Raw genomic sequence first — 24,827 nt, 5'->3', positions numbered from 1 at the left:
AGACATCCTGGAATGTGAAATCAAGTGGGCCTTAGGAAGCATCACTACGAACAAAGCCAGTGGAGGTGATGGAATTCCAGTTGAGCTATTTGAAATCATGGAAGATGATGCTGGTGAAGTGCTGCACTCAATATGCCAGCAAATCTGGAAAACTCATCAGTGGCCACAGGACTGGAAAAGGTCAGTTTTCATTCCATTCCCAAAGAAGGGCAATGCCAAAGAATGTTCAAACTACCGCACAATTGGATTCATTTCACATGCTAGTGAAGTAATGATCAAAATTCTCCAAGCTAGATTTCAACAGGATGTGAACTGAGAACTTCCAAATATTCAAGTTGGATTCAGAAAAGGCAGAGGAACCAGAGATCAAATTGCCAACATCTGACGGATCATAGAAAAAGCAAGAGAGTTCCAGAAAAACATCTGCTTCATTGACTATGCTAAAGCCTTTGACTGTGTGGATCACAACAAACTGTGGAAAATTCTTAAAGAGATGGAAATACCAGACCACCTTATCCTGCCTCCTGAGAAACCTGTATGCAGGTCAAGAAGCAACAGAACCAGACATGGAACAATAGATTAGTTCTGAATTGGGAAAGGAATACATCAAAACTGTATATTGTCACCCTGCTTATTTAACTTATTTGAGAGTACATCATGTGAAATGTCAGGCTAGATGAAACACAAGCTGGAATCAAGGTTGCCGGGAGAAATATCAATGACCTCAGATACGCAGATGACACCACCTTTATGGCAGAAAGCGAAGAAGAACTAAAGAGCCTCTTGATGAAGGTGAAAGAGGAGAGTGAAAAAGCTGGCTTACAACTCAACATTCAAAAAAAAAGATCATGGCATCCAGTCCCATCAGTTCAGTTCAGTTCAGTCGCTCAGTCGTGTCTGACTCTTTGCGACCCCATGAATTGCAGCACGCCAGGCCTCCCTGTCCATCACCAACTCCCGGAGTTCACCCAGACTCACATCCATCAAGTCAGTGATGCCATCCAGCCATCTCATCCTCTGTCGTCCCCTTCTCCTCCTGTCCCCAATCCCTCCCAGCATCAGAGTCTTTTCCAATGAGTCAACTCTTCACATGAGGTGGCCAAAGTACTGGAGTTTCAGCTTTAGCATCATTCCTTCCAAAGAAATCCCAGGGCTGATCTTCAGAATGGACTGGTTGGATCTCCTTGCAGTCCAAGGGACTCTCAAGAGTCTTCTCCAACACCACAGTTCAAAAGCATCAATTCTTCGGCGCTCAGCCTTTTTCACAGTCCAACTCTCACATCCATATGTGACCACAGGAAAAACCATAGCCTTGACTAGACGAACCTTTGTTGGCAAAGTAATGTCTCTGCTTTTGAATATGCTATCTAGGTTGGTCATAACTTTCCTTCCGAGGAGTAAGCGTCTTTTAATTTCATGGCTGCAGTCACCATCTGCAGTGATTTTGGAGCCCAAAAAAATAAAGTCTGACACTGTTTCCACTGTTTCCCATATATTTCCCATGAAGTGATGGGACCAGATGGCATATATATGGGGAAACAATGTAAATAGTGAGAGACTTTATTTTCCTGGGCTCCAAAATCACTGTGGATGGTGACTGCAGCCATGAAATTAAAAGATGCTTGCTCCTTGGAAGAAAAGCTTGACAAACTTAGTGTATTAAAAAGCAGAGACATTACTTTGCCAATAAAGGTCTGGATAGTCAAAGTTATGGTTTTTCCAGTAGTCATGTATGAATGTGAAAGTTGGACCATAAAGAAGGCTGAGTGCAGAAAAATTGATGCTTTTGAACTGTGGTGTTGGAGAAGACTTTTGAGAGTCCGTTGAACTGCAAGGAGATCCTACCAGTCCATCCTAAAGGAAATCAATTCTGAATATTCATTGGAGGGACTGATGCTGAAGCTGAAGCTCCAATACTTTGGCCACCTGATATGAAGAACTGACTCATTGGAAAAGAATTTGATGCTGGGAAAGTTTGAAGGCAGGAGGAAAAGGGGACCATGGAGGATGAGATGATTGGATGGCATCACTGATTCAGTACACATGAGTTTGAGCAAGCTCCAGGAGATGGTGAAGGACAGGGAAGCCTGGCGTGCCACAGTCCATGAGGTCGCAAAGAGTCGGACATGACTGAGCTACCAAACAACATCTAGTAAGTAAGTGAAGTCACTCAGTCGTGTCCGACTTTTTGCGACCCCATAGACTGTAGCCTACCTGGCTCTTCCATGCATTGGATTTTCCAGGCAAGAGTACTGGAGTGGGTTGCCATTTCCTTCTCCAGAAATAAATAAGAAAGAATGAGAACCTAAATAAAACGGCCAGAATTTTCTATCTACTTCATGAAGTCAAATTATCAAACGTAATGTCTGGTGTCTTAAAAGGCTGTATAAATGTTCTAAAACAAAAATGATTTTTAACTTTCATCATTACATTTTTCTTTTTAGTTATGGTTGTATACATTATAAATAGATAATATTTAAATAAACAAATTATCCTTGAAAATAATCCACAGTCTGAAGCGAATAAATTAGGGACTCTTCTAGAAAGACCATGCAAATATATATCTGTAGTGCTTGACAGCAGTGGATTCTTTGGATTAATTACAAGAAATTTTCTCTGTGAACCTAAGCTCTTTGACCATAGTTTCTACAGGTTAAATGTACACTCTTTATGCACACATCCCCCATCTATCCTCTCTGAATAGTGCCCACCAGTGACGTTGCTGTGCCAAGACCTCTGATTTTCTAAGGAATTTGCTCTTTCTACAATTACTCAGGAAAAGAAAGGCAATTTTCTTTGAAATATTCTGACTCTCAGTGCCATTTCTAACATACCGTCAGCCTGCTTACTAGAGTTCTTTTAAAAGGTGGAAGAGGGATGTTAGTGGAAGGCTTGAGGCTGGACCCTGCTGCTCGGAGAGAATAAATTTTGATTTCTTTTCCTTTTTTCTCAAAGTTAACAATCTTAATCATAATAGCAGTGAGTCTCTCAGAGTAGGTGTGCGGGAAAGGTTTTGTTCTGCACAATGGTTAGCCTGGGAGCTAAAGTTAAAAACAAATTGTAAATGCTTTAGTGCTGCTGAGCTAGTTTGTAGTCCTGGAATAATGACTGTCGTCCCTGGGGCTGTCCAGGCAGTAGAGTGAGGGCTGCTGGGTAAATTATTAAAACCACAAGTGAGAGATCTCATGTTCTATGAGAAGAGAGATCTTGAAGATATCTTTGGGTTCTGGAATTCCTACTTGATTGGCTGTTATTCTTAATCTTTTTGTTGTTTCATTGCCCAAGTTTATATATCCCCAGATAAGCTTTTTTTATTAAAAGAGATTTTAAGTCACTCTAGAATCATGATAAACCATTTTCCTGTACTTTTTTCTTATTTTTATTGGTCATTATTTTTTTTGTTGTACTGAAGTAATCCTTAAATGAGGCATTAGATGAAAGTGGATAAAAATAAACTTGATATCTACATCATCTTGTTTGGAGCAGACCCAGAAATTTAATTAATAATACTTAGTGTCTCAATAAAGAGTACAGCTAACTGTTCTATTTCTTTAGCTCCCGCCTTGGGCCTGTGGCTTCATAATAGATACAAATTCAGACCCAAAGAACTGCCCCTTTCAGCTGTGTTCTCCAATACGTCCCCCGAAATATTATACATATAAGTTTGCAGAAGGCAAACTGTTTGAGGAAACTGGGCATGAAGACCCAATAACAAAGACTAGTCGTGTTTTACGTATGGAAGCCAAAAGCAAGGTAAGTCTTTGTGATCCTCACTGTCAGCCCCACCATTCACTGAAGAGATTCTGCTTGTTAATTATTAGTGCCCCGATGAGACTACATTACCACAGTTTAGTAAAGTGGATCTCACATTCCACTGCAAGACTCAAATCATCTTAGGAAGTAAATGGACTTTTCTTTAAACTTGAATACTCATGCAATTTTTTAAACATGGATTAGAAAATTTATAACGAGCGTACGTGCTAAGTCACTTCAGTCATGTTGAACTCTTTGCAGCCGTATGGACTGTGGACCGCCAAGCTCCTCTGTCCATGGCATTCTCCAGGTAAGAATGCTGGAGTGGGTTGCCATGCCCTCCTCCAGGAGATCTTCCCTCCTCCAGGGATTGAACCCATGTCTCTTACATCTCCTGCATTGACAGGTGGGTTCTTTACCACTAGCGCCACCTGGAAAGCCCTTTAACCAGCTTACAAGCCCTTGATATTGTGTATTGTGTATATTTAAATATTAAAAGTTGATTTAAAGAAAAAGATAGTTTGTGTTTCATTATGGCAAAAATTTTGAAGGTAATAAGCAATTAGAGTGAACTAGACTAAGCTAGTCCCTGCCCTTGTGGATATTAAATCTAGTGGGGAAGATGCGAGATTTTGAAGAAGTAATTACTAATGTACTGATTGCTGCAAAGGAAGATGTACTGAGGACAGTGGAAACATATGGTAAAAGGAACTTACCTCATCTGCAGAAATGGGGAAAGCTTCTCTGAGGAAGTATTGTCTCTAGAATGATCAAGAGTTAAGCTAGGGGGCTTCCCTGGTGGCTCAGTGGTAAAGAATGCACCAGTCAATGCATGAGACACAGGTTCGATCCCTGGTCCAGGAATATCCCACATGCCACAGAGCAGCCAAGCCCATGTGCCACAACTGTTGAGCCTGTGCTCCACACCAAGAGGAGCCACCATAGTGAGAAGCCTGCATTTCGCAACTAGAGAGTAGCCCCCGCTCCCCGCAACTAGAGAAAAGCCCACACAGCAGTGGAGACCCAGCACAGCCAAAAATAAGTAAATAAAATTATTTTTTAAAAAGGGTTAAGCTAAAGCCAGCCAAAGAATCTGCTAACCTGAATGTGTTTCTGCAGAAATTTAGAAAATGCTGGCAATAGGAAAGCCATGTTACGAGCCTTAAAGACATTGAAGTCATTAAGGTCCCTGAAAATGGCTACAAGGCATTTGGGAAATACTTAATAAGGTGTGCTTTTTTTTTTTTTGTAAAGCTTCACTAACTGGTGCTAACAACTTGGGAGTTTGTAAATTTTAGTAAAATCACATTTGTTTTTTAGAAAAAAAAAAAAAAAGGGGGGTTAAGCTACAGGGACTTGCCTGGTGGTCCAATGGTTGAGATTCCACCTTCCAAGGCACGGGACTTGGGTTTGATCTCTGGTCAGGAACTGAGGTCCTACATGCAGTGGGGCAACCAAGCCCGCATGCCACAGGGAAGACCAGCGCAACCAAAAAAGAAACAGTTACGCTAGAAAGGGGAAAGGATTATTTTACAGAAATTCACCTATATCTCTTTATAACAATGAATCTTACTGAGAGGTAAAAATTCATTTACACTGTTGTAACAAGTTGAGTATAATAATGAGGGGGAGAGTTCTTCCTTATTTGATAACACACTAGTGCCCCAAAGTGAAGTTTTCAAAATTAGAGTGAAAAAATATAGAGTGGCCTGGTTATATTATTTTCCTTATGTAAACTAGTGCTTTTTCCTTAGTTTCTGTAAGCAGGGTGACAACCAACATTTCTACCCTTTTTCTATGAAAGGAAGATCAGGTATAGTTCATATTATCTGTCCAGAGAACTACACTGAGGTATAGTTGTTTGACTTAAAAATAATTTAGATGTTAAAATATATAAAACCTGAACCACTTTGAAACATTTTAAAAATAAAGTTAAATAGGTCGATGAAGAGGATGTGAGTGGGTGTTAGGTTAGAAGAGATTTCAGGTTTTAATGACTGAGAATTCTGACAGTTGAGTACCAAAAATTGAGTTGTTTAAACTTCTTTAGTTAATGTATTTGTATATATTCAAAGATAGGAAATGTCCATATGTTACCTGAGATATAGGAAGAATACTATGCTAATATATGTAACCTTGATAGTTACTTTGGTTTGTCCTGAAAGAAAAAATATAGTTAAACTGAGTAGTGAAGAACTCGTTATAAAGTTACTTAACTGTCATGAAAAGCTACATTTAATAAACCATTTTCAAGCCAGAGTCTTACTTACTATCTTTTCTAGTTACTCTAATATTGTGTCAGCAGAGTAGCTGAAAATTAAGGACCCTGATGGGCTTTGAGAGACCATAACTCTTTGTCTTAATTAAATGAAGTTGCTGCTCAACATCAATAAGCATCACATAAAATTGGAGATAAAAAACTGTTTCAAAAGACTTCTTTACCTGCATAATACATCTTCATTTCCAGGACGGAAAATTAGTGCCAATGACTGTTTTCCATAAAACGGATTCTGAGGACTTGCAGAAGAAACCTCTCCTGGTACAAGTGTATGGAGCTTATGGAATGGATTTGAAAATGAATTTCAGGCCTGAAAGGCGGGTGTTGGTGGACGATGGCTGGATATTAGCATATTGTCATGTTCGGTGAGTCATGTTTTATGTGGCATATGAGGGCTGGAGCATCATCACATGTCCAGAATAACAAGATGCTGGGGAGCGAACATTGATTTGCTCATTTGTACTCCTAAGCCTGTGCTAGTGGAACCTGGTTCACTAGCAGAACCCTGGGTCTGGGATTATTTAATCCCAGGAGCAAAAGGGTATCTTTTTAGGATTTTACACCAGATTTTTAGAATTTTTAGAATAGATAAACCAGTCTCTGTGCTTAGCTACATTATTGTTTCCATTTCATTCTCCTGAGTTTGGATTTTTCTAAAATAGCTTCTTAAGATGGACTCTCTTTTTTCCACTCTAATTTCTGTATTATTTTGCTGATTTCAAGACACGAAAGTATTTTGTTTCTGTTTGAATCCTTTACCACTTTCCCATCTCCACAATAAAATCCAAATCCTCCATATTAACATCCTAATAATATGGCTTATCCTCATAGTGGCGTCTGTCAGCACTCCCCAAATACACCCTCCTCTCCAGCCATGTACATCCTACACATGCAGCCTTTGCTACATCATTTGAAATGACAGCCTCTGTGACCTTCCACATGCTGTGTCTCGATGCCTTCCCTTTCTTTTTGTTGTACAGTTTCTCCATCGTGTCCGACTCTTTGTGACCCCATGGACTGCAGCACGCCAGGCTTCCCTGTCCTTCACTGTCTCCCAGAGTTTGCTCAGACTCATGTCGATTGAGTCCATGACGCCATCCCTTTCTTTGCCCTTCTGGGAACTCACATTCTTCCTTCAAGACTCAGCTTAGGTGTCATCTCCTTAAAGCACTCATGTTCCTGACTCACATATATAGACAGGTAGATAGTCTCTGCTCTGGTTCTGCTTCTGTTATAGCAGTGACTGTGTTGCTTGGTAGCTGTTTTTCCCCGAAAAATTATGACCTCCAGGACAGAGGATTTCTACTTGTTTATATTTTTAAGGCCTGCATTTAGCACAATGCCTGGTAAATAGCAAGCAGGCACTCAAAGCATATTTGTTGAATCAAGTTTTGATTGTCTACAATAGGGTTGGCAAACTTTTTCTCTGAAGAACTAAATAGTAAAGTTTTAAGTTTTGCAGGCCACATATGGTCTCCACTGCATATTCTTGGTTGATATTTATTTTTTTCCCCAACCTTTAATTTAAAAATATAAAAATCCTTCTTAGCTCAAGGCCCATATAAAAAACAGGCCTCTGGGCAAATTTAGCCCAGAGGCTATAGTTTGCTGACCCTGACCTATATCATTAATATTTTTTCCCCACTAAAACTTTCTTGCCCTTTAATTTCAGGGGAGGTGGTGAGTTAGGCCTCCAGTGGCACGCTGATGGCCGGCTAACTAAAAAACTCAATGGCCTTGCTGACTTAGAAGCTTGCATTAAGACGCTTCATGACCAAGGCTTTTCTCAGCCAAGTCTAACAGCCCTGACTGCTTTCAGTGCTGGAGGGGTGCTTGTGGGAGCATTGTGTAATTCTAGCCCAGAACTGCTGAGAGCTGTGACTTTGGAGGTGAGTACTCTGTCTCTACTGTTTACCGAATAGGGAGGTGTGAAATAATAGATGCTCTAAGAAAAATTTCCTGTTCCAGTTTTACCATCGCAGAGAAGTATAGCAGAGCTTTTAAATTTTAAACAGAGAATTGTAACTATGGGAGAACTTCCTGACAGTATTTTTTATTGATTTTTAAGGATTTCCACTAAAGGATATTAGTGGCTATTCTCATTGATCATTTTATATCTATAAGAGCATTTAGAGTTGGTGGAAAAGCAGCAAAGCGTATATGACACCCAGATCTAGGAAGTCATGCCGAGCACACTGACTCTGGAATGTGTGAAATCCTTTGGCTCTATTGGCATCAACATTTCAGTCCTGGATTTAAGGACTCTTTATTTTCAGATATTCCATTCTTATTAGTGGTCTTTAGGAGTAGTTTTTCTGTACTTCAGTTGAAATACTTTGACCTGTTCTGGAAAGGCTCTATATAGTCTTTTGCTGGTGTCCAAAATTATGAAATTATAGCAGCTCATTCACTTCCACCATTCTCCTGCTTCCTGGTTAGTGTAGGGGCAGAGGACATTTTCCTGTTCCCTTCTAGGTTCTTCTGGGTGGTCTAAGAATTAAATTGACATAAGGCAGATTAACAGAAGAAAATGAAACAAAAGTTTAGTGACATGTATACATGGGAGAGACCCAGGAAAACTGAGTGACTCACCACAATGACCAGAGCTCTCACCTTAAATACTGTCTTCAGCTAAAGGTGAAAGAGGATGCTGGAGGTACTGATTTGGGACTTCAGGAGATAGAAGGCAATTCATGTGGAGATGGAAAAGTGAAAGTCTGATAAATGTTTGTTAGTGGAGACGAGGGAACACAGAGTGGACTCTGGTCTCTAAGCGTTTCCCCAGCACATGTCATCCATATTTATTATCTGGTGATATTCCTGTAATAGGCCCTCTGTCTAAATTCTTCAGGCAGTTAGAGAAGAGGTCAAAGTTTCTTTCTGAGACTTTTTGGACCTTGATTATTTTCAGCTTAAAATAATCTGGGGGTGGCAAATTTTGTTCTTCTGCAGTAGATAACTCTAGAAGATAATTAGGATAGAGAAATTATTTTCAGGGTTTTTTTATTTTAATTTTGAGGGTGTGGGGTATACTGTAGGCTTGTATGAAGTAAATAAGTGTTAAATAATCTTACCCTATAAATCTGTTTTTAATAGAAATATTAAGTGTAGAAGGGAAGAAACTCCATGCAAAAAGATAATAATGGCAGAATTATAAAGAAAATGTGACTAACTTCTGACTTTGAGAAATTACTTTGACTTTAGAAGTCAGAAAGGAAATCATCAGAAATGTGTGTATAAGGATATTTACCCCACATTGCTTGTAACCTGTCACTCTTGAGGCAAAGTTGGGACGGGACCTATCTGGCATTTAGCATCTCTACAGTGAGAGGCAGCCGGTGTCATAAGGTTAGGGATACTCTAAATGCAAAAAAGGAGCTAAGTCAAAGATATTAGGCAGACAAAAAGAATTGTGTTTGCCCAATGTACTTGCTTAATGTTAATAGAAAACAAAGCTGAAAAACAGGTTATCAGAAGATTATAATGGCTTCATGAACAAAGCAGCTGCCATTTTTTAACACTGGTTATAAGCCAATGAGTGATTTTCTTTTTCAACTTGGATATTTTTCAGATTTTCTTCTTTAGCACTTATTACCTTTTTATAATGTAAAGTGTCCAGCTGAGTTTATTCATGTGTTCTGGGAGTTTTATTTTTAATTATGGTAAAAATAACATAAAGTTTATCATCGTAACCATTTTTAAGTGTGTACATTTCAGTAGTGTTAAGTACATTCACATTGTTGTACAGTCAGTTTCTATAACTAATCTTGCAAACCTGAAACTCTGTACCCATTAAGTAGCAACTCTCCAACTCCCCCTTCCCCTAGGCTCTGGTAACCACAATTCTAGTTTTCTTTGAATTTGACTACACTAAGGTACCTCCTGTATAAATGGAATCATACAATATAGTATGATTATATAGTATATATATTATATAGTATATATATAGTATAGTATGAATCATACAAGTATAGTATACTTGTAAACATACCTCTTTACAAGTGGTTTATTTTTACTTAGATAATTTCCTTAAGGTCCACTGTGCTGTAGCAAGTGTCTTTCTTTTTAAGGTTGAATTTCACTGTATCCTTGCATTTATATTTTGCTTATCCATCCATCATCTATCAGTGGACCCTCGGGTTACTTCCAGTACTGCTGTGAACAGGGGTGTACTCGTCAAGACCCTGGTTTAATTTCCTTTGGATACACAACTAGGAATAGAATTGCTGGAGCATGTGGCAATTCTGAGTTTAATTTTTTGAGAAACCAATATACTGTGCACCATTTTACATCCCCACTAACAGTGCACAAGTGTTCCCATTTCTCCACGTCATTGCCAACACTTTTTTTTATAGAGCCTAGTGGATGTAAGGTGGCAGCACTTACTATATGAAAAAAGAAAACTAAAAGCAAAAATTGTGAAATGGGAAGATAAACCTTTTGTCATTCAAGGAGTCTGAATACCTTAAAAGCTAGTTACAGATCTCAGGCCCTGGTTACAGATGGGTAATTAATCTGGCTCCTGGGAATGTACATTGCTGCTTGAGCTCTGTTCTCTCATGTCAGCATGTATATTCATAAAATATAGTATTTATCTGAAACCCATTTTACCATTTTACTAATTGAAGTTTACGTCTCTCTGACTTTTTTTTTTAAGGCACCTTTCTTGGATGTTCTCAACACCATGATGGACACGACACTTCCTCTGACATTAGAAGAATTAGAAGAATGGGGGAATCCTTCATCTGATGAAAACCACAAGAACTACATAAAACGTTACTGTCCCTGTCAAAATATTAAACCTCAGGTAGTGAAAGGCAGTTGTAATACTATCCTGAAGTGACAGAGAAAATAATTAGAAGGATGTGTATCCAAGGTGAAGCAGGAATTTAGTAAGGCCTTAATATTGTGTCTCCTTATAGTACCCAGACACCTTCCAGCCCCTTCCCTGCTCATACTCCTTGTTTGTTTCCGTTTAATAGCTCAGGAGACTAGATTCGGTAAGATCAAGGTCTCACTAATCAAGAAAAGGTTATTCCAGGTAACAGATCGTCTAGTATTGGGGTGCTGTAGATCTCAAAAATATCAAATGAGGAAAAAAAAAAGTCTATCGCTTAGGGGAAAAAAATAGAGATAATTGTTTTTCATAAACCAAGGCAATTGGTTTTCATAATCCATAAGGAATGGTATCATAAGGAATTCTTTGTACATCTCTTTCCTTTCAGCATTATCCTTCAATTCACATCACAGCTTATGAAAATGACGAACGTGTACCTCTGAAAGGAATCATAAACTATACAGAGAAACTCAAGGAAGCCATCGCAGAGCATGCTAAGGACAGCGGGGAAGGTAGGAAGCCAGCGGGGAGCAGGGACTGTCGCTGTCAGGGGGCTGCTCAGAGCGGCGCATCTCATGCTGCAGACCAAATCAGCCACCCAGAATCATAGGCAAATCACTGTTATCCTGTGTTGACTACCCAGCAGAAGCAAATGTAATGACTATAATGCCTTGCCTCTTTTTCAAAGGACAGCATTAAAAAGGTAGGCAAGGTACAAAGAAAAAAGTAAATTTATCAAACGTAACTTGGAGGTATAGTATCATACTATATCATACCATTCATTCATTCAACAAAATTAATTGAGCTATTATTCTTGGCATTCTTTAAAGTTTTTGCTCTGGAGCTTTCCTGCCCAAAATAGCAGCTCTAATTTTCTCTAGATCTTTCAGTTGTATTAAAGAACTCTTACCTTTTTTTTCCTTGTCAAGACATGGGAACGTCTGGGCTCAAGGTGGAAAGAGCTCACATATAAGTTTTCACACAGTTGCCTTCTATTCAGTTCCACATCTCACTCACACCCATTGCTATAGCTGGTGTTTCCAAGTCACAGGGCTCTCAGATTCCATAGGACCCAATAGCTTCTTCCTAGGTCACAACCTTTTCCATGTGTCTTTCTATCCACCCTCCTCTGTCTGGGCCTCCTCCCAAATTTCCTGTTTCAGGAATTTGTTTTCTACTGCTCCCCACCCCAACCCACCCCCAACCTCTTCTTGTTAGTGGTGGTGGTGGTGGTTTATGCCTTTCTTCTTCACTGTTATGGAGAAGGGAGTGGCAACCCACTCCAATATTCTTGCCTAGAGAATCCCGTGGACAGAGGAGCCTGGTGGGCTGCCGTCTATGGGGTCGCACAGAGTCGGACATGACTGAAGTGACTTAGCAGCAGCAGCAGCTTCACTATTATTTTTTTTTTAATCAAATACATATTTAATTAAGAAACTAATAATGCAATATTACCCAAACAAAATGTAAGCACATGTTCAATTACCATGTTCCATATTTCAGAGAAGAGGCATTAAGGATTTATGCTACAAATTTATTTACAAACATATCTAGGATGCTGAATTCAAGGGATTGATCCTTTTAAGAGACTGCACCTCTTAATATGCTCCTCTTCCTATCTGTCTCATGGATTACTTTTTAAGCAGTTAGTGTCTTACTATAAAGAAAGGTGCAGCAAATCCGGACCCAAAGAACAAAGTCATCATAGCTAGTAATCTCCACTTGTTTTCCACTGAAAATGGTATATTCTTCCCTGGACCCTCCTCATAGCGGCTCCGACGAACCACTGAGGTTGTGAACCTCCGGATGCTCTGTCCCAACATAGCGCTGTTGGACGCTCTACAAAAGATCCAGAGACCGGAGGCGGAAGAAATGGCGGCTGCAAACCTACCGCTCCTTGTCTCACGACTTCACTATTATTTTAATAGAATGCTTGAAAAGGAGAGCCAAAATCCTTCTAATTGTTTCATATGTTAACTCTTTCAGGCTATCAAGTCCCCAATATTATTTTAGATATTCAGCCTGGAGGCAACCATGTGATTGAAGATTCTCACAAAAAGGTATGTTGTCAAGCCCCTCTACGGTGGTAAATCCCCAAGTAGTGATGTACTGTGGTTACACAGGGTTGTGCAGGCTACTGCACCAGGTGTTGGGTCTGTGGCTTAGACTTGGAAGAGGAGAAATGCTGAGTGAGTAAAGAGGACAGGTTCCTGATGAATGAGCTCTGTCAGAGAAGGTAATGGAATCTGTTGTTGGGAGCTTCCACCTATGTGCCAAATAAAAAAATTCTCTTGGCATAAATTGCTGATTTCATAGTTACATGAAGATGAATAGACAAGGAGAGACCTGGAACACTGGAGTTTTACCACAAAGGCCTTCTGATTTTCTTTTTAATGTGTTTCTTTTAGATTACAGCCCAAATTAAATTCCTGTATGAGGAACTTGGACTTGACAGCACCAGTGTTTTTGATAATCTTAAGAAATATCTAAAATTCTGAAATGCTGCTTTCATTGGGAACTGGAAACACACTGAAGTCTTTCATAGTCATATTTCCAATTATGTTCACAAAAGTGAGTTTTTTAAGTTAGTAAATAATTTTTTAAAAATTTTATTCTCCATCCAAATTTGGTTTTCATAAACAGCTCACTTGCTTATACCAATGTCTCCACTGAGGCACATGCCCCTTAACCCAGGAAAGTAATTTTCAAACCATGCTGCATAGAAGCACATAGAGAAGGGAGGGAAGGGCTGCTGACAGCAGAAATCTCCCCTTTCTCCTGTCAGAACAGCTTAGTTTTACTATGATTTTCTTTGAACAGTTTACACATCAAGGTCCTATTTCTGCTAGTGAAAAATTTTAGGCACTCTGGCAATTAAGTCATCCTCCAATTGCTATACCTACATTTTATGGACGAAGGTAACGAACATGCTTCCCATTAAAATTCATTAGATCTTTCTAATCATCCGTGCTTCCCATTAAAATTCATTAGATCTTTCTAATCATCTGGAGTCCTAGGTGCTCTGATCATCTTTTATTGATGTTATTTCAAAAAGTTACAAGTTCTTGCAAGTGATAATTTTCTTCTAAACATTTTATTATTCTTGAAAAACATTTAAGAACCTTCCCTAAAGCAGTTTCACTCAAGTTACAGAAATATATCAGAATTAATGACCATTCGGGACTTCCCTGGAAGTCCAGTGGTCAAGATTCCATGCTCCCAATGCAGGAGGCACAGGTTTGATCCTGGGCCAGAGAACTAAGATCCTACATGCCACATGGTGCAGCCAAAAAAAAAAAGAATTAGTGACCACTCATAAAGTTTACCCAGAGCATGGTGCTCTATGTGAAGTTACTGCAAATGCTTAGACTAGAACGGAATGCCAGTGTCTCCATCTCTTTCGTAGAGGTGCCTAACACAAGCTGTACAGTATATTTAATACCCTGGAATAGCATGCCCGGTTGGAAACAAAACATCTCTCTTTGAAAGCTGTTTGACGATGAAGGAGATTCCTAGTGTTGTATTCAAGGATGAGTCCTTCTCCGCTGGCCAGTGTAACAGCATGCGTGTCCACTTCACGGCCACCGTAGGCAGAATTGGTACTTAACCTTATCCTCACTCTTGTGGGAATATTTGAAATCATTTCCTTTAGATTTAGCACTGATGATTCTCCAAAATTCAGAACCATGAGGAAGATTCTGTTTATCCCATCCAGCTCTCTTGTGTACATGATAGAATGGTTGTAATTCCCCAAGAAGCAAAACCACCCCCTGCCGAGGAGCAGCTCATTGGCATGAAGCAGGCTTAATTCTTGATATAACTTCAGTGCTGATCTGGGCTGAGTCTTTTGGACCTATTAAAAAAAAAAAAAAAATTAACATAAATGTTTGATTCTCAGAGTATCAAGAATTATTTCCCAAAAAAACTTGCTTCAATTTTGTCCCTTAAAATAACTACTAAATTGGGGTAGCAAAGAGTCAGTCAAGACTAAGAGACTGAACCGAATAGTTCATTTAGCTGCTAATAGCAACTACAAGTCCAGGGTTTCACCTTGTCTGGGAGTCCTTGCAGAGTGCACAGTTTTTCTGCTACATTTTGGCCACAGCTGATTTGGACATCAAATTTGACTCCACTAAATGTCCATATCTAATTTAATGGATATTTAACTTGCCTAAATAAATCCCTTTATGCTACATTTAACTGGCAGAAAAGCAGCCATCCTGGCCATGGACTCCAAGGACTTCTGTTGAATTGGGGTTTCTCTGTTCTCTTTTGTAGAATAATGTGTAGGTTGATGTAACTTCAGGAGATGCTAGTTATGAACAGAGAATTGCAAAAAAGGATGCAGAGCAAAATGCTGTCTAAAGTGAAAGAGATTGCACTACTTTTTTTTTACCCATAAAAGTAATATATGTCCATTAAGATTGAGGTAAATTTTATAGCTATATAAAACAGACATAATTTAATGTTGTATTTTTCTTTTTTCTTTAACATTTCAAACATCTTCTGTTATTAAATGTCATTTTAATGGCAGAATAATAATCCAGTTGAATGGTTATACCATACTTAACCATTCCCTTTCATTTTGACATTTGAGTTTCTAATATGCTTCCCCCATATTTGCATTATTTATTTATGACACAAATATCAGAAAGACAATTACTGTGTCAAGGAGTATGTATACTTGATACATAATGCCAGATTTGTCTTCATATAAGCTGTTACCAAGTCAGTGATAATGTTCATTCATTATAGTCTTGCCAGTCATGTTGACTTCAGCAGTAGTGGTGGTTATTTGGGGCAGGTGTCTAATGTGTGGTATTATTTAATAAATTTCTGAAAAAAAAGTCTATTCTGTGTTTATCAGGTACAGAGGTATTTATGGTACATGTGTATGGTATATGTATATGACTTGTCAACTTACTGTTAACATTTTGTATAGCCTCAGATAATGCATGAAAAAGCATAGTTCAGTGCCACTTACATAAAAAGTGCCCAGTAAGTGTTGTTACTTTGGTCTACTTGATTTACCACTTTCTAGAGGTATGTTCAAGTGTCTCTGTAATTGCGATTTCTTAGTTTCTCTTTGCAATTCTCAGAGTACTTGTTTTATATATTTTGAAGCTATTAGATGCATAGATTCATGATTTATAGTGGGATGTTCTTTTATCAATTCTTCAAAACTGCCTTTGTCTCATAATGCTCTTCATATTGAATTCTATTTTGTCTGCTATTAAATATTTCCCCACCTGCTTTTTGTAACTTTATTTTTTAAAATAGACAATGCATGCATACAATGTAAAATGCATCTATCAGAATAATATACAAATAAAATGGTTTTCTTCAACCTCTTCCCTTAGCTTTCCATTTTCTCTCCCAGAGATACACTCTTACTGTGTATATATTCTTCCATTTTATGTATCATAGGAAATGTTGCATTCTGTACCTATGCAAACATAGGTAAACATACCTTTTCCTTCTTTACACAAATAGTGGCATGTTACCATTCTGTAGCCTTTTTTTATATTATTATTTGGTAGGTCAGAGGTCGTCTCATATCAATCCACTCTGAATATGATTTTAATATGCATTAAAAACTGCATACTTGTCTCTTGTATCGTCGTGAAGTCGCTCAGTCGTGTCCGACTCTTTGTGACCCCGTGGACTATAGCCCACCAGGCTCCTCCATGCACCAGGGAAGTCTGTCTCTTGTATAGATTAACTGTAATTGATTCAGCTGGTTTTCTATTGATAAAATATATAAATCATTTCCAGAGTATTCTGGAAGAGATATCTAGGAATGAAATTACTAAATTAAAAGCTATATGCATTTTTTTGTTTTGAAAGTGATAGTCAGCTGCAACCTTTTGTTTTAGCTATGTCTCTTATGTCAGATTTTGTCTTTGTTTTCTAATCCAAGAGTTTTTATCTTTTAATAGGTGAATTTAAGCCATTTATATCTGTGATTACCATATGTTTAGACATAATCCTGTAACCTTATTTCATCTTTTATTTTAATTGCACTATTTTATCTTCTTTCTTTTAGCTTTTTATTGGATCGCTTGGCTTTCTTTATGTACTTTTTTTCCTTCTAATATCCTTTGAAAATTATCATTTATGTCTGTTCTTCTTATGGTTACCCTTAGAACTGTAATGACCATTTAAAAACATTTTTATTAACACAGCAGTGCTGTTCAGTATAACTTCCTGCAGTGCTGAAAGCTCTGTATTTGTGCTGTGCAATGTGGTAGCCACTAGCTACTGAGCACTTGAAAGGTTGCTCGTGTGACACAGGAACTGAACTTGTAATTCTGTCTAATTTTAGTTTTCACAGTGATTGGTGGTTACTGGACAGCTCAACTCTAGAATGTGTTACGCTGTCTCCATCCTTCTAAAGTGCATTGGCTCCCACGCATGTGTGCTCACTCACTCGTGCTCACACGCAGCCCTGCCCTGCCACTACTTCCCATATAGAAATAGATCACTAGCATTTTTACTCCAGGATACCTTATTTTACATTATATATCAAAAAGTATTCATCCTTAAATTTTGCTGATTCCTTTCCTCACTATATTTTATACATCATATCTTCCTTTTAGATTCCTTTAGGTTTTGTTGGAGTCCCCAATTTCTCTTTCAGGAACTGGCTATACATGGTAAAAATTTCTGTCCTTGTTTTTCCATTTTTGCTCTTGAATGCCAGTTGAAATGGATATAGGATTCTTGGTTTAGAATCAAGTTTCCATTACAACTGTGAAGGGAACGTTCTAATGTATTTTAGTATCCGGTTGAGAAAGCTGATGCCAGTTCAATTTTTAGTCCTTTTCTCAGGCAATCTGTTTTCAAGTTTGATTTCTTTCTATGTATTTTTATGGTTTTCTCTTTATTCCTCTCTGTTCTTTTCTAGAACTCACTTTTTGGTATATGTTGGAATTCCTAGATTTATTCTCCACATATCAAAAATGTCCTCTCTACACTGTTAACTTCTTTGCCTTTTTTTTTTTTCCATTTCCCTTGGAATATCAATATCTTTGTAACTAGTTCTAACAACTCTTTTATGACTAAGGATGTTAATCATTTACAAATAAATACTATCTTTTATTGCCATCCATTTGCCATCATTTCATTTATGGTGTTTTATATTTTGGTTGTGTATTAAAATAGTCATGTTGTGTTTAAAAAAAAACTTCTTTGCCTTTCTATAGTACACCCTGGGATAAAATCTTGCGTCAGTTTTCCAGCACAGTAATTAGAATCTCTATTAGAATCTCTATTGTTTATTTTGACAATATTTTTACATTTCTAACATATCAAATCACTTCTTTAAGAGAGTTAAGGGACTACACAAAATAACCTACCAGGGAAGGGGCAATTTTATTAGTAATGAAGTCTTATGTCATTATTTTCTTTGCTTGCTTCAGTGTTTTCTTAGTGCCTCTCACAGTCTTAATTGTTCTCAAATGTAGTGTGATTTTTTGGTGATTCATTTACTTTTGTATTTGATACTCCATGTTTGCCTGTCTTTAGTTGCCTGTCTCTGGTAACTGCAATGTGGAGAAGGAGATGGCACCCCACTCCAGTACTCTTGCCTGGAAAATCCCACGGACGGAGGAGTCTGGTGGGCTGCAGTCCATGGAGTCACTAAGAGTCGGACACGACTGAGCGACTTCACCTTGACTTTTCACTTTCACGCATTGGAGAAGGAAATGGCAACCCACTCCAGTGTTCTTGCCTGGAGAATCCCAGGGACAGGGGACCCTGGTGGGCTGCCGTCCATGGGGGCGCACAGAGTCGGACACAACTGAAGCGACTTAGCAGAAGCAGCAGTAACTGCAAAAAACCACGTTGGAGGTAGGTCTGGTTTGTCTTTGGGGGTGTGGGGGTTCTTTTCCTGCTTAATAGTAATCAAACCTAGGGTCCTGCCCTCTTTCAAGGCCTCTGTGAATTGAGGAGTAAAAGCGCTTATTTCTGAGATCACTCCTCAGTGAATCCTCCCAGGGACATCACTTGAACTGGCTCTTCTGCTGCTGCTTTTCTTTCTTCTGTGCTTGTAGAAGTTTAACGCTATCTCAGGCTTTGCTCTACTCATTTAGCGAAAGTCTGATGACCAATCAGGCCCTGGGTTTTTCTCCTCAGGCAGGTTCTTGGGCAGCCAGTTACGGCGGTGCAGGAACATTCCTGTAGTGCTCTCACCTGTACCCGTCAGTGCTGTTTGCTCCTGAGTAATATTTTGCCTGGTTTCTGTGCTCTTGTTTCTCTGTAATCTTAATTTTACTTTCTATCTTCTATAAATTAAATTCTCACCTTATTCCAGGGCTCTTATGGAGGTGTTTCATTAAAATGGCATTCCCTGAGACTTTTGGTCACCTTGATTATGATATAGCATCACCCCAAGCATGACTCATGATCATTTTAAAGACTTGACTAATCTGACCATTAATGTAATTTGCATTTACGTTTTCCCATCTGTGCTGGTGTACATTTTTACATAAGATTTCTTACATATCAAATTGGCCTATGGGAGTATTCTGGACATTTGGACATAGTGAAAATCAGTAAGTATACTTAATCCAAAACACAAATGTTAAAATACAGATTTTGTGTCTCACGGACCTACCTACAAAGTTATCCCTGAGGTGCTTGGAGCCGTAAGTTGTGGGAACAGGAGGGTTTACTTGAAGTTCTATGTCAGAATAATCTGGGGAGTGTTTTCAAAATACTTAGTAGATGCTATAAAACTTGTATCCTCACATGATGCCGATAATTTCTCTTCCACTGAAGTAGTTTAGAGTGTGTTTTCCCATAAAAACACCTGAACCTATTTCACATTTTTCTGATCTGAGGAAATGTGTTTGGCTCTTTGCTGGAATTAATGCATTCCTGTTTAAGAAATTTGTTTGCTGAACTTGGCAGATTCAATCACCATGAGAACAGAAAACAGTAAAGGCAAAAGCTGGAGGGTACGCTTTTCCAGAGCAGCTACTTCTAGGGATAATTTACGTCTTTAGTTTCTGTAGGTAAACAGCCTTGCTCTCAAGAATCTTACCCTAGATTGATTGATCTACTTTCCTTCCTTCCTTTGGAGAGACAGGAAAGGAGAAAGGATAGCTGGCTTGCTTAAAGACCTCCATAAAATGTCCTTAATATTTCATACCTCAGAATCATTCCAAGGATGAGTTGTAACTATTCTGATAATGCTTGTGCACCACTTCATATTTTCACAAAAACATGACTTGCAAACTCCTTAAAAATGAACACTACTAAAGAAGCCTATGTGATTGATTTAAAGAACACCAGTTAAGGTTTTGGACAACTCAAGGTGAATGTATGTTGCCAACAACAGAAACTCATTTCCTGTTTCTGGAGTCAGCATAAAATTTTCATGGATACTTACATCAACATTCACAGTATGGTAGTCTGAACTGGTGGGTAACCAGGTATGATTGCCTTCAGAAAAACCAGCATTTGAGCTATTGTCCCACTGCATTGGTGACTTTGAGAAAAGAGTACCCTATATCAAGACCATAAAGAAAAAAACAGTTATCTGGTTATTAAAAGGAATGTAATTTGGCCATGATTTATTAGTAATAAGTATTTAGTTCCCTAATTTCTCAGCTAGTACTCAAATTCATTAGCATTCATAAGGAAAAGGCTTTAACATTCAGTACTTAAAACCAGCTTTACACTTTATTGGAAAACAGTTAAGGACATCTTGAGTGTGAATAAACTACTAACTGAACATCAATACATGCTTGGAATCTTCGCTGGTTTTCCCTAAAATTGAATCATGTCAGATTTCAAAACGTGCCATTTACAGACTCATTCTGCTGTGATACAGCAATGATGGCTTCAAGTATACAGCCATGTACAAGTAAGCCTAGATTATGTCCTTTTTAACCTGGTTATTGCATGAGTACACACAAAAATTTAGGGGCTTAAATAGAAAAGGTTTCATTTGGACCAAATATTAGGGAAATTGGATCTCACAATTTAAAGCTAACCATACAAATTACAGGTTCAAGATCATTTATCTGCTTAGCAACATAATTGTGAAATCCATAGCCTCAAACGAAAAGAAAATTTAAACTACTCAGGCCTAAGGTTGTACATAACATTTGTTAACATAAAAGGAAGACTCTTTGTGCTATGGCCAAGCCAGATCTAGCAATACAGACAAGCACTGTAATTGGTGTTCTTAACTCCACGTTTCAGGTAGAAGGCAATGAATAATATTCCAAACTCAAAACAGGGCTTCTTAAATCTTAGTTCGCCTGAGAATTGGCTAGAAAATATCTTCGAAATGCAGATGCTGGGCTCTACGGGAAAAACTCACTTGTGTGGCTCAGGGAGCAGCATTTCTGACAAACTCTCCAATCAAGAAAGCTGAAAAATTATCACTGCCTAACAGTAAGAAACAAAAGCTAAGTAATCATGATTTTGGTAGCAGAAGAGTAAATTCTTTGATCTGGCAAAAAAATGAGGTATGGTGCGTGGTTAAGTTATATTAACTTACAGCATCATAGGTTTCGTTGAGATTTGCAGCTAAAATGTTTCTCATTCCTATTTCTTCCCCATAGTAAGTTATGGGAGTTCCAGGCAGTGTGAAAACAAGCATGTTCATGATGTTGACATATTTCTCTCCCAGACGAGAAGTCAGCCGGACACTGTCTGGTCCACCAGTCTGAAAGGCAGATACTTTTTTTTTTTTAAGTGCTCTATATAGAGTTATCTCGAAGATTTACCGTTTCACAAAAAGTTCACCAGGCAGAAAAACATGGTTAACCATGGGTACCTTGTATCAGCAAACATGAATTTGAGCCCTAACCCTGCTCCTTGGCTGTAAAATTGTGATCAACAAGATGATGGTAAGCCTTTACTTCACGATGGAACTGCCAATAAGATGTAATTTATGAGAGTACCTATTAATATTTTCACACATCTGGATAAGAGAATACTAACAGGAAAGGAAATGTTTCCCCCTGAGGAGGAACAGGTGGAGGGACAGGGGTGAGAGGGGGAAGGACGGGTGGGACGGGGAGGGATCGGGGTGGGACGGGGTGGATCGGGGAGACGGGGAGGGACGGGGGTGGGACAGAGGTAGGGGGGAAGAACAGGGGTGAGAGGGGGAGGGACAGAGGTGAGACAGGGAGGGACCAGGGTGGGACAGAGGTGCGGGGGGGAGGAACAGGGGTGAGAGGGGGAGGGATGGTGTGAGACAGGGAGGGACGGGGGTGAGAAGAAGCCTTCTGATGTGTCCCTGTATATGTGTGAGATTTTTGAACTTTTCGAAAGAAATTTAAAAAGTTAAATCAACTTTTATTTTTTAAAATATAAGAAAATTTTTACAGGGTTTTCTATTTAATATATTTCTTTGTTGGTGGTTTAGTCACTAAGTCGTATCTGACTCTTGCAACAGTCTGTGACTGTAGCCCACGAGGATCCTCTGTTCATGGGATTTCCCAGGCAAGAATACTGAAGTGCGTTGCCATTTCCTTCTCCAAGGAGATCTTTTGGACCCAGGGACTGAACCCGGGTCTCCTGCCTTGCAGGTGGACTCTACCAACTGAGCCCCCAGGGAAGGCCCATTTCTTTGTTAAATGTTCTAATTACACGTTTTAACAAATCTTTGCATAAACCACAACTCAAATCTCGTGCGTAAGTCAAGCATGGCACTTGCTGTCTACAAGTACTTTCACACCTACGTTATATTTTATTTAGCCCTTCACTGCAGTCCTGTTGGGTACTGTTACCTCCATTTCACAAATGATGACACAGGCTCTGAGAAGCTGCATCATTTATTCAGGTCAGGGTTATAGCACAAAACCAGCCTTTGAACTTGAGTCTAAAAATAGGAACTTAGTCATTATAATTCAGCAAAAAAAGGAAGTTAGCCTTTTTTTTTTCTTTAGATCTACTAAAACTCTCTTTACAATTACCTTTCTGTAGACCATTGTAAAGTATTTTTCTTTTTTTATGGCCAGAAAATTAGGTTACTAATTTTAGGGGTACTCTTTCTGCCCGCTTCTGATGTCTATGTCAGAAGCTTTCTCTATCTCCTTTATATTTTAATAAAACTTTATTACACAAAAGCTCTGAGCGGTCAAGCCTCGTCTCTGGCCCCGGATTGAATTGTTCTCCTCTAGAGGCCAAGAATCCCAGTGTCTTTAGGTGGTTCAACAACAACCTTTCATCTTGGGGGCTTATCCGGGACTCTTCAGGACAAGATGGGAGCTAAGAATTCCAGCCTCACTCCTTTGCACACCTGGTCTTCCTATGTGATACTGCATGGCCACAGTATCCACTGGAGGATGGCGAACGGTGGCCAGTTGGAAGGTCTCTTAAGTATAATACTGTTTTACAATTAGACCGGTTCTGCTCAGACGGTAAAGCGTCTGCCTACAATGTGGGAGACCCAGGTTCGATCCCTGGGTCAGGAATATCCCCTGGTGAAGGAAATGGCAACCCACTCCAGTACTCTTGCCTGGAAAATCCCATGGACTGAGGAGCCTGGTAGGCTATAGTCCATGGGGTTGCAAAGAGTCGGACACGATTGAGCGACTTCACTTCACTTCACTTCGCTACTGTTCATTCTTTTCATTATCGCAAAAGCATCTGACAAGGAACTCTGTGATTTCTCAAGTCTTCTGGACCTAGAACACTTTGCCTTTTTCAGAACTGAAATCAAGATCAGCAATGTGCAGAGATCAGGGCCTCTCACAGGCCAGTGATATCTGAGACTTTCAGCATATGAAAAAACCAAGTGCTAAAACTCCATTATAAAATTTGTATAGGGGGGCACTTCTGGAATGATGGAGTAAGGACCACCAAAATCTCTAACATGAAAGCAAGGAGAATGCTGGCCAAAAAAAAAATCTACTTTTTCGGAATTTGAAAATGAAAGGCTTACAAGCAATCCAAGGAGTATTCAAGAAGAACAGCTGGGTCTCAGTAAGAATAGTTAAGATTTGTGTCATTTTAACTGGCCCTAATCTCATGCCCTTCCCCTCAGATTCAAGACAGCCTTGAAAACCAACAGTAACTGTAAAAATCAACAGCCTAGTAAGCTCTGAAGGACCAGAATAAAGTTCATCAAAAGCTCCATCTCTAAAGAACTGTCACTATTTAACCTTTTCAGCAGCTCACTTTTGGATGGATTTTTTTTCTTTATCTGCTCTGACTCAGAGCTGAGTATGCAAATCATCTTATCTGGAAGGCATATGCCAAAAACAATTGATTACTTGCCAGAGGTGGGGTTACCAACCTGGGCCAGAGACTGACCAGAAAAACTTAAAAGTTGGAAATGAGATGACCATAATAGGCTTTGAAAGACTCTGACGTTTTCCTGGAATCTAGTAGCCTGCACACATGCACAGGTGCCCAGGGAAACTCTAATCTCTCCCTGTTGGCCAACCCTGAAGCTCTTGCTAGAGGAGAGTAGAGACCAAGGCAAAGTTGTAAGCTGCCTGCAGGAGTGTTGAAAGCATCCCTCCCTCCCCCACTCCACTAACAGCCCCTCAGCGAATGCTGGGAGACGCTGGTTCAAGGTTTCTAAGGAATCTTAACAACTATTAGTGACCAAGCAGAGACTTCAGTGGCCGCACACGACAAATAATACAGATTTTTACAGAATTAATCCACAAAAGTCAATGAAGAAACAAACACTGGGGAAGGGGAGAATGTGATTTTCAAAATCTCTACATTCAAACATCCAGTTTTCAACAACCAATAAAAGAATACAAGACGTGCAAAGAACCAGGGACGTATGGCCTTAGTGGATAATGACTTCAACTCCACTCGTATACGTGTGTTCAAAAATGTAAACCATATCTATGTTACCATATCTCATACTTAAAAGTATGAGAACAATGCTTTATCAGATAGATACTGTCAATAAAGAGAAGTCATGAAAATGAACCAAATCGAAATTTTAGTTGATAAGTACAATAAGTGAAAAGTTCA

The 24,827-nt window shown here is 39.0% G+C and overlaps 3 protein-coding genes and 1 non-coding gene across 7 annotated transcripts in view; 2 read left to right on the top strand and 2 right to left on the bottom strand.

The window, feature by feature from the left end:
• PREPL (prolyl endopeptidase like) overlaps positions 1-16,219 on the top strand; it is a 38,531-nt gene extending 22,312 nt beyond the window's left edge. For all 4 annotated transcript variants that reach the window (XM_024999391.2, XM_059891737.1, XM_024999389.2 and 1 more), the window contains 7 exons: positions 3,556-3,753; positions 6,221-6,396; positions 7,704-7,920; positions 10,689-10,838; positions 11,257-11,380; positions 12,855-12,928; positions 13,277-16,219. In XM_024999391.2, the coding sequence (XP_024855159.1) occupies positions 3,556-3,753; positions 6,221-6,396; positions 7,704-7,920; positions 10,689-10,838; positions 11,257-11,380; positions 12,855-12,928; positions 13,277-13,366 (1,029 nt within the window). In that variant the 3' untranslated portion in view covers positions 13,367-16,219. The remainder of the gene's footprint in view (positions 1-3,555; positions 3,754-6,220; positions 6,397-7,703; positions 7,921-10,688; positions 10,839-11,256; positions 11,381-12,854; positions 12,929-13,276) is intronic.
• LOC112448924 (small nucleolar RNA SNORA33) lies at positions 4,831-4,960 on the top strand. The gene has a single exon (XR_003037383.1). It is a non-coding gene; the product is annotated as a small nucleolar RNA SNORA33 (small nucleolar RNA).
• On the bottom strand, positions 12,267-12,751 carry LOC101906743 (cytochrome c oxidase subunit 7C, mitochondrial). The gene has a single exon (XM_059891738.1). It carries the CDS (start codon positions 12,689-12,691, stop codon positions 12,515-12,517), a length of 177 nt encoding a protein of 58 aa, XP_059747721.1. The 5' UTR covers positions 12,692-12,751; the 3' UTR covers positions 12,267-12,514.
• Positions 13,944-24,827, bottom strand: part of SLC3A1 (solute carrier family 3 member 1) — a 33,612-nt gene continuing 22,728 nt past the window's right edge. Inside the window, 3 exon segments of the mRNA NM_001034633.2 lie at positions 13,944-14,721; positions 20,263-20,379; positions 21,382-21,549. Of these exon segments, the coding sequence (NP_001029805.1) occupies positions 14,281-14,721; positions 20,263-20,379; positions 21,382-21,549 (726 nt within the window). The 3' untranslated portion in view covers positions 13,944-14,280.

This window comes from Bos taurus, chromosome 11, assembly GCF_002263795.3.
Source record: "Bos taurus isolate L1 Dominette 01449 registration number 42190680 breed Hereford chromosome 11, ARS-UCD2.0, whole genome shotgun sequence".
Taxonomy (NCBI): Eukaryota; Metazoa; Chordata; class Mammalia; order Artiodactyla; family Bovidae; genus Bos; species Bos taurus.
This window is presented reverse-complemented; position numbering and strand designations above follow the sequence as displayed.

Coding starts and splice junctions, on each gene's coding strand:
- LOC101906743 (XM_059891738.1), bottom strand. CDS start 12,691: ATGTTGGGACAGAGCATCCGGAGGTTCACAACCTCAGTGGTTCGTCGG.